Source organism: Melitaea cinxia, chromosome 25 (genome assembly GCF_905220565.1).
Source record: "Melitaea cinxia chromosome 25, ilMelCinx1.1, whole genome shotgun sequence".
NCBI classification, from domain to species: domain Eukaryota; kingdom Metazoa; phylum Arthropoda; class Insecta; order Lepidoptera; family Nymphalidae; genus Melitaea; species Melitaea cinxia.
The window spans coordinates 328,670-338,457 of NC_059418.1; the positions used below are offsets into that span (position 1 = coordinate 328,670).

General features: G+C 38.6%; 1 protein-coding gene across 1 annotated transcript; it reads left to right on the forward strand.

The window, feature by feature from the left end:
- The first annotated feature begins 1,107 nt into the window (after nucleotides 1-1,107).
- LOC123665963 (serine protease snake-like) lies at nucleotides 1,108-7,574 on the forward strand. The gene is made up of 5 exons (XM_045600185.1): nucleotides 1,108-1,305; nucleotides 3,533-3,727; nucleotides 4,662-4,851; nucleotides 5,728-5,894; nucleotides 7,381-7,574. Exons 1-5 carry the CDS (start codon nucleotides 1,123-1,125, stop codon nucleotides 7,552-7,554), a joined length of 909 nt encoding a protein of 302 aa, XP_045456141.1. The 5' UTR covers nucleotides 1,108-1,122; the 3' UTR covers nucleotides 7,555-7,574.
- The last annotated feature ends 2,214 nt before the right edge of the window (nucleotides 7,575-9,788 follow it).

Below are 9,788 nucleotides of genomic sequence, written 5' to 3' on the forward strand. Positions count from 1 at the left end.
CGACCCTATCTCAGAGCTCTGGGGGGGGGGGGGGGGGTGGGGTTGGGTCGGCAACGCGCTTGCGATGCTTTTGGTGTTGCAGGCGTCTATAAACTACGGTAATTTCTTACCGTCAGGTGAGCCATAGGCTTGTTTGCCGACCTAGTGACATAAAAAAATCCTCAATTTCCCCCTAGGTCAAATTACTCACCAACAGGAACACAACACTGCTTGAAAGCAGTATTATTTACCTGTGATTTTCTGTAAGGTCGAAGAACTCCCTCAGTTGGGCTGCTCCATATATACGCAGAAAATTTCCTGCTGAATCCTACCTCAGTTAAGTCAGCTGAATAAAATGTTCCTACGAAATGAAAATTGGAAAATTATAAGAAGAGTTAACGACTATTTAAGCTCCGCGCATAAGATGACAGACAGTTCTTGCGTTTGATTGATCTGAACATAATTGTGTTTGCTCACAAACGAAAAAAAAAACCGACTTCAATTACATCGACGAGTATACAACCTAAATCGACGAAAAAATAGTCAAGTAACTTTTTTTTTAACTACGCGTTATCAAAGATTACTCAAAAAGTAGTTATCAGATCTCAGTAAAATTTATATGTGACCACATGATAAACATCAGCTTTTGATTAAATTATCAAAATCGGTATACCCAGTAAAAAGTTATTGCGGATTTTCGAGAGTTTCCCTCGATTTTTCTGGTATATGGTACAAAACTAAAGATATCTCCTTTCCAACAAAAAAAGAATTATCAAAATCGGTACATCCAGTAAAAATTATGCGGTATAATACAACGTAGGTCGACGAAAAAAGCGTCAAGTAAAAACGCATTATTAGATATAACTAGAAAAGTAGTTGTTATATCTCAAATAAATTTAAATAGGACCAAATGACACACACCACCTTTCGATTAAAAAAAAATTTTGAAATCGGTCCACCCAGTCCAAAGTTCTGAAGTAACATACGTTAAATAAAAATACAGTCGAATTGAGAACCTCCTCCTTTTTTGGAAGTCGGTTAAAAAGAACGGATGAAGACAACTCAAGATTAAATAAGCATGTACTTTCTAAATATAAAACGTTTCGTTCGACTTTTATCTATTTCACTTATTTTTACTATTAAATGATCTTCTGTCACGTTCCAGAATGTGATGAATACAGCCGCGGTGTGACAGAGACCGTCGGCTTCATTCCGTTACTGACAGAGCCGGAGACCATGTCCATATCGGCTCCTAAGTGCAACTACGAGAGGATTGAACTGATCGTTGGTGGAGAGGATGCAAACCAAGGAGAGTTTCCACACATGGTGAGTTAATGTGTCCTAATTGTAACTATTATCGGTCACCAACCCGCCTGCCCAGCATGGTGACTATGGGCAAACCACATGAGTTCACGTCGTCTTTGGAGGCCTATGTCCAGCAGTGTTCATAATAAGCTATTTATAATACTTCACTTCAGCCTTTCACATTCCACTGCTGGACATAGGCCTTCCCAAGTCCACGCTAGACATCGCGATCTTTCACAATCCTCACCCAGCCACCACCGGTAATCTTACGTAGACCATCGGTCCATTTCGGTCCAGTCGATGCGAGTTCGCGCCAAAAACGGAAAACTAAATAAATAAATGAATAAATAAATAGTCACCACGCTGGGTAGGCGGGTTGGTGGCCGCAGAGCTGGCTTTGTCGCATCAAAGACGCTGCTGCCCGTCTTCGGCCTGTGTATTTCGCCATCGGTCGGCTTTATAAGTTCCAAGGTGGTAGTGGAACTTTGTTATCCATTAGTCGCCTCATATGACATCCACGAGAAGAGAGGGGATGGCTATAATCTTTAATGCCGTAACCACGCAGCTCTCAATTCGACTGAATTTTTTAACCGACTTTCAAAAAAGGAGGAGGTTCCCAATTCGACTGTATTTTTTTTATGTGTGCAACCTCCCAACTTTTTACTGTGTACAGATATTGATGATTATTTTATTGTTCAAAAGCCGATGCTCGCCTTGTGGTCCCATTCAAATTTGATCGAAATAAGACTAGTACATTATGAATTATCAATAAAAAACTACGTTGTATTACTCTTTCACGTAAACTGAAGTCGGTTTTTTTACTATTTGCGAGCAAACAATTGTACACTAGTAGTCGCCCAGTAGTTGAATTTCGACCATAATTAACTAATCTGTAATGTAATATCTATTCTCAATTTGACCACAGACTTTAACAAAAATCAAAAAGTATAATATAAGCGTGTGTGTCAGATAAGTGATAGTGTGTGTTAAGTTTTATTTATTGCTATAAAGTATTGATGTGCATAAGGGGGCTTTCATAAAATACGTGAGATGTTTGGGGGGGGGGGGGTCGATTCAATCTCATCTAATCTTACGTTGGAGAGAGGGAGCCTCGGCAACAAAAAAAATATACTATTTTGATCCATTTAATCCAGATTATACATGCTTAACATTTAACGTAATCGTAATACAATTAAGATCATTCACTAATTCGTTAGAAAGAAAATAATTTCATTCTGATGAGACTGTCAAACCACCAAATTTTTTTATCCCTATTAGTACTTCCTATAGTCTCTCTTGAAACCGCGCATGATTCTCCATGGACTGAATTAGAGTAGATATTCTTTTTTTAATCACAGTAGTTACGATTTAAGTATTCTATTGTTAAATTCTAATTACACTTATAATTAAACTCTCAGCAATATTGATTACTAGTCTTAACTAGTCGTAAATAAAAGCACGAAGCAATTTTTTTTCTTTTTACAATAACAATCCAACGCGTTTACGTAAGAAACCTACATTTTGAAAAATCTCACGTGAGATTGGGGGATGGGGGCGGTTGAAAAAATCTCACGACATCTCACCAGGGGGGGGGGGAGAAAATTAAAAAAATACCTCACGTATTTTTTTTTTTTTTTTTTTTGGTTGACTTCGTCTTTTGAGTGCAATAAGCTCCCGTGCCAGAAGGAGTCATTCTTCCTTAACACACTCATACTTAATAGAAAGTTATAAGACGAAGCAAACTAAGTTTGACAACTAATACAAATAAATAAAAGAAAAAAGAAAATTGTTAGTAATAACCTGTGTGTGTGTGTGTGTGTGTGTGTGTGGTGTGTGTGTGTGGGTGTGTGGGTGGGTGTGTGTGCGTGTGTTTGTGTGGTTTTTTTTGTATAAAGACTAAGTATTTAGATATCCAAACCTATTTACAAAATACGCTCAAATAAAACTTCTGTATCTTCATAACTTAGAGTTTTAAGCCACGCAGTTACTTTTTGCTTACATTCGCGCAGATTTAAAGGGAAAATTTATGAACGCCCCTAATAAAAAAAAAGATATTAACATTCTGCACTCCATCTAGCTTCCTTTCGCACGCTATAAGTGTGCGAAATTTTCGTAAAAAGGGGTACAAAGTTTCAGCTTCACGTATTAATATATAGATAATTACATACAGTCAATGAGAACTGACAAGTATTTAGAGCAAAGCTTACTCAACTAAAACAATAACAATACCTCAATTATTTTATTCCAGGCGGCCATAGGCTGGGTGGATGTTGAAGGAAACTACGCCTTCCAGTGTGGAGGCAGCCTGATCAGCTCACGTTTCGTGCTGAGTGCTGGTCACTGTAGCAAGAACCCTCGAATGAAGGAAAAAAAACCCGCCATCGTCAGACTTGGTGACCAGAATCTAGACCCATCAGTCAGCGATGGAGCTAGTCCTCTTGATGTTTGTATTACTTGATATATACCTTGTTATAAAGGTCCAATGGTGGTCTCATTGAGTAATTTTCACTGAGGTAGGGCCCAGTAGGGAATATCTTGTTCAAAACGAACAGCTCGACTGATATTCCAGAAGATGACGCCTAAATAGCACGTAGCTTGTGAGAATCACGGATAAAATTTATAAAAGCATCAATTAGGTACTAAAATGGCTCTAACCCACCCGGGGTTTAGACTTAATAATAAAAATAATACACTTTGTTGTACAGCAAAAAATAGATATAATACATAGCAAAGAAAGAGAAATTTTGACAATATATTCTTTAGGTATAAAGGGCGGCCTTATCGCTAAAAAACGATCTCTTCCAGGCAACCTTAGGGCAAAAAAGGGAAACGGTCTAGCGTCAGCATAGGTGTACAAGTTACAACAAATTTAGAGTAAATATTCAAATAATTAAACATACATATACATTCATACATAAATGTATACACACATCCATACAAACATAGATAAATACCTACATACATGCAACTTACTCTTTTGACTTGTAGAATTTTTTATTAAAAGTCTCCTATCAATAAATAAAAGCAATAAAATGCAACATAAGTGATTGCTCTTTAAAAGTTGTAGGCGCTTTAATTTTAAAATTGATTAATGTAGCGCACAGCTGGAAATATCCTGCCCATAATCTAGACTAGCTCGACTTTGAAAGTTTCTCACAGAATATCAAAAAGAAATAATACTTCTCTGGAGTGTTGTTGTGTTCCTGGGGTCGTTATTTAATAATTAATGGTTAAAGAACCGTTATTCTCATAAAGGATTAAGTGATCCAGGCATTTGTTTTTGAGTGTTATGTGTTTTCAGACCCCAGACACAGCAGTAAAGCCAACGGGAGACGGCTGAAAGTAAGGTGTTTATTTACTTTTTCAATTTAAAACAGGTACCGATAAAGACAGTCCACAAGCATCCTCTATACAAGTCACCCGGCAAGTACAACGACATCGCGCTCTTCGAGCTGAACAGTGACGTCGATTTCGAAGCCGCCATCCGTCCAGCTTGCCTCTGGACCAAGCCCGATTTCCCCGGACACACCAAGGCGGTTGCGACAGGCTGGGGTGTCACCACCTCAAGTAAGTCCACTTAGACCAAAAACTGTCACAATATTTGAGGGCACATTATGTAAATTCTGGAGCAGCTTGGCTGAGGAAGTACCTCGTACTCTCCTCGTACTCGGAAGTACAAGATCATAGACACTCACTGTTCTTGACAGGAGATAATTTCTCTCAAATTATCAAGCAGTGGTGTTCCTGTGGTGAGTAAGGTAGCCAGAGCTCCTGGGGATGCGCTGTGTGGACAGTGGGGGTGGGCGATCAACAAGTAATACAACGTAGGTGGGCGAAAAAATAGTCAAGTAAATACGCGTTATCAAAGATTACTTCAAAAGTTGTAATCAGATCTCGATGAAATTGTGACCACACGATAAAGGTCAGCTTTTGATTTAAGTAAAAATCATCAAAATCGGTACATCCAGTAAAAAGTTATGCGGATTTTCGACGGTCTCCCTCGATGTCTCTGGTATCCCATCATCAAATCCTGGTTTCCTTATATTAATACCATACTTAGAATATCTCTTTTCCAGCAAAAAAAGGATTATCGAAATCGGTTCATAAACGACGAAGTTATCCCCGAGCATACATAATAATATACGTATATGTACGGTCGAATTGAGTAACCTCCTTCATTTTTGAAGTCGGTTAAAAATACAACTTACTGTGTACTTCTGTACTGCTTAGCTGCTAAACTACCAGGGTTTTTGGTTAGATCCCCGTTTGGGATTAAGCTGTTGGAAGCGGTTTTTGTAATTCTCATACCGATTTATGAGAGACCATGAAATCTACGAGAATTTGGTCTGCCATTGTCTATGGTGTTGTGAAGTTTTGAGACTTTTCCCACAGAGTAGAGATAATGATTTTTACAACCTACATTTTCGACTCGTTAATTTTTAGAAAGAGGCGCCGTGGGCTCCAATGAGCTGCAGAAGGTGTCTCTCTCGCTCTTAGAGAACGATTACTGCGACGTATTGCTCAACGACACACACAACAGACACTGGTCGGGCTTCGTCCCCTCCCAGATGTGCGCCGGTGAGCTTCGAGGTGGCAAGGACACTTGTCAAGTAAGATAACATTTTTATAAAGAACTCATATGCATTTATTCAACCTATATGTAAATTCCTTTTAAATTGACGACAGAATAATTGTGTTTGCCCGCAAACGATAAAATAAACTGACTTTAACAAAGATAGCTCATAAAGTGGTCATCAGACCTCAATGGAATTGAAATAGACCGGCGTGACAAGCAAGAGCAAAGATTAAAAATAGAATTATTGAAATTGGTAGCTTCAGCCTGTACTATCCCACTGTTGGGCTTAGACTTGTCTCTCCATTTAGGAGAAGGATCCGAGCTTAATCCACCACGCTGCTCCACTGCGGGTTTACGGAATAGTAAAAATATAATAAAAGTTATGAGATATCACACACCAAAACAATACAATCGAATTGGGAACCTCCCCCTTTAACGAATGAGCTAAAAATACTGTTTAAATATCGGCGTAGGCGGAGACGCGGGAAAAACTAGTAATTATGTAATTTAAATTACTTTATGCGTTATTAACAAACAACGTAATTAACAAAAACAAAACGTTTAGGAATTAAACAGTAATTGCGCTATTAACAATAATTTAGCTATTGACAATAATTTAACTATTAAGAAGAACAATTTAACCATTATAGCTACCTTGTACAACCGTTAATTTTCTTTTTGACAGCTCTCGTCTGTAAATTACAGTTTTTTTTTTCGGGATAATCTTGATGGGCTTTGTTGTGAAGCAAGTATACGTGCTTCTGATTGGTCTCCAAGATTACACGAACGTGATTGGTCGCCTGATCTCATGTTCAGTGTTTCTGTCTAAATCAATCGATATAATTAATAATTGTGTTTGCTCGTAAACGAAAAAAAAACCGACTTCAATTACATCGACGAGGTATACAACGCAGATCGACGAAAAAATAGTCTAGCAACTACGCGTTATCAAAGATTACTCAAAAAGTAGTCATCAGATCTCGATAAAATTTATATGTGACCACATGATAAACATCAGCTTTCGATTAAATTAAAAATTGTCAAAATCGGTACACCCAGTAAAAAGTTATTACGGATTTTCGAGAGATTCCCTCTATTTCTCTGGGATCCCATCATCAGATCCTGGTTTCCTTATCACGGTACTAAACTAGGGATATCCCCTTTCCAACAAAAAAAGAATTATCAAAATCGGTACATCCAGTAGAAAGTTATGCGGTATATTACAACGTAGGTCGACGAAAAAAGCGTCAAGTAAAAACGCATTATTAGATATAACTCAAAAAGTAGTTGTTAGATCTCAAATAAATTTAAATGGGATCAATTGGCATACACCACCTTTCGATTAAAACAAAATTTGTCGAAATCGGTCTACCCGGTCAAAAGTTCTGATGTAACATACATAAAAAAAAAATACAGTCGAATTGAGAACCTCCTCCTTTTTTGGAAATCGGTTAAAAAAAGAACCCAATGGTCGTAGACATAAGGTACACTTAATTATATATTTATTAAATAAATCCTAGGGTGACTCCGGCTCCCCGCTTCAAGTTGCCTCCCTGAACAACAAGTGCGTCTTCCACATAGTCGGGATCACCTCGTTCGGACGTCGCTGCGCTGAGTCGGGCAAACCCGCGGTATACACCAGAGTGTCTGAATACTTGGATTGGATAGAAGCCATCGTGTGGCCTGGAGAGTAATAAATATGTTACTATTTAAATGTTGTTTTATTTTGATTGTGTAAAACAAGAAATAATTGCGTTTGCTAGCAAATTAAAAAACCGACTTCAATTACATCGACAATTAAAACAAAGTAGGAATACGAAAAAATAGTCGAATTATTACGAGTAGATACAGGCGTTATTACAAACGCGTTAACGCGTTATCTATATATTTATATATTGACTTATCACGAAATCTCCGGAAATATAACACCTACAAACTTAAAATTTGGCAGGCATGCTCCTTATAAGACGTAGACATCCGCTAAGATTTTACGAAACTCGACCCCTAAGGAGGTGAAACGGAGGTTGGAAGTTTGTATGAAAGTGATATGTTTTTGAAGTCAGAGACTTGAAATTTAAAATGTATGCTCTATAGATGGTGAGAAAGTGTCTAAATAATGTATCTTTAGAAATTATATTTCTTTTGGGGTTGAAACGGGGGATGGTAGGTTGGCTCACTCATCAAGAAATCTCCGAAATTATAAAAGTTACAAATTCGAAATTTGGCAAGTAGGATCCTTATAAGGCGTAGACATCTGTTAAGACCGGATTTTACGAAACTCGACCCCTAAGGGGATAAAACGAGGGTTGGAAGTTTCTATGAAAATCCTATGTTTTTGTGGTAAGAAAAAAATATATTTTTTACAATATGTAACCTTTACGTTACTAGAACACTTTTTTGTTTACCCCTGTCGGCGCAGAGTCACGGAGGAGCGTGTGTTACGCTATTCCGTGGCATGTATTTACGTAGAATCATATTAAAAACTAAATTGCTTGCAGTATATTTTAAACATATTTACACTACAATATTATTTCATGATACAATTCTGAAGAATTCAACGAACCATTTTGTTCGACGCGACGCGCGCTTCACGCGGCCGTAGTCGCGGGCAACAGTTAGTGTATTATAAAACAAAGTCCCACAAATGGAATGTGATCGATTTCCTCAAAATCTACTGAACGGATTTTCAAGCGGTTTCACCAATGGAGAGAGGGCTTCGAGAGGAAGGTTCAGGGTACGGCTAAGCCGATTTTGATGAGAGTTTCACTGGAAGTTTGCCGGGAAAACTTTGTAACACACTGATTTCAACGCGGGCGAAGCCGCGGGCACAGTTAGTTAAAGATAACTCAAAAAGCAGTCGTCAAATCTCGATGAAACTTTTTAAACGGGACATCACAAATATCAGCCACTTACAAAAAAGTGTGTCACCAAAACTAACTACTAGTCTAAGAAAAAGATTAATATTATATCAAATAGTAAATAAACGAATCAAATAACGCCATAGATGGATTGAATGTATATGTTATATACGGTCGAATTGAATAACCTCCTCTTTTTTTGAAGTCGTTTAAAAAGACAACTTGTTATTTCTTTTATAGTTTGATAGTCATCATCATCATCATCATCATGATGATCATTTTAGCCTATTGCAGTCCACAGCTGGACATAGACCTCCATAAGTTCGCACCAAAAATGCGTGAACTCATGTTGCCCATTGTCACCACGCTGGGCAGGCGGGTTGGTGACCGCAGGGCTGGCTTTGTCGCAACAAAGACGATGTTACCCGTCTTTGGCCTGTGTATTTCAAAGCCAGCGGTTAGATGGTTAGCCGGCCATCGGTCGGCTTCTTAAGTTCCAAGGTGGTAGTGGAACCTTGTTATCCCTTAGTCGCCTCTCACAACATCCACGGGAAGAGAGGGGGATTAATAGTAATATTTTATAATTTAAACCTTTTGGGATTGTTATTATTTTTATATTTGTATTAGTTGATTTTGGCGTAGCGTGGAGGGTGACGAGGGATCATCATGGCCCCGGTAAATACCACGATTTTTTCAATTGATAAAAAAATAATTCCAAATCGAGTTCGCTATGTCAGTCAGACACTTCAGCCTATCGCAGTCCACTGCTAGACATAGGCCTCCCCAAGTTCGCGCCAGACATCCTTGTCTTCCACAATACTCATCCAAACTATACGGGCAAACTCACGTAGATCGTCAGTCCAGCAGGCCAGAGGACGTCTGACACTGCGTTTGCCAAGACGCGGTCTCGACTCCAGGACACGTCTTCTCCAAAGGCCATCGGTCCTGCGATACAGGCGACTAGTCCACTGCCAGTTCAGTTTGTTAATTCTGTAGTTAAATATTAAATCCAGACTCGGGGCGGTAATGGAACTCACTTCCGTGGAGTAGAAAGAAGAGTTGCTGCACTG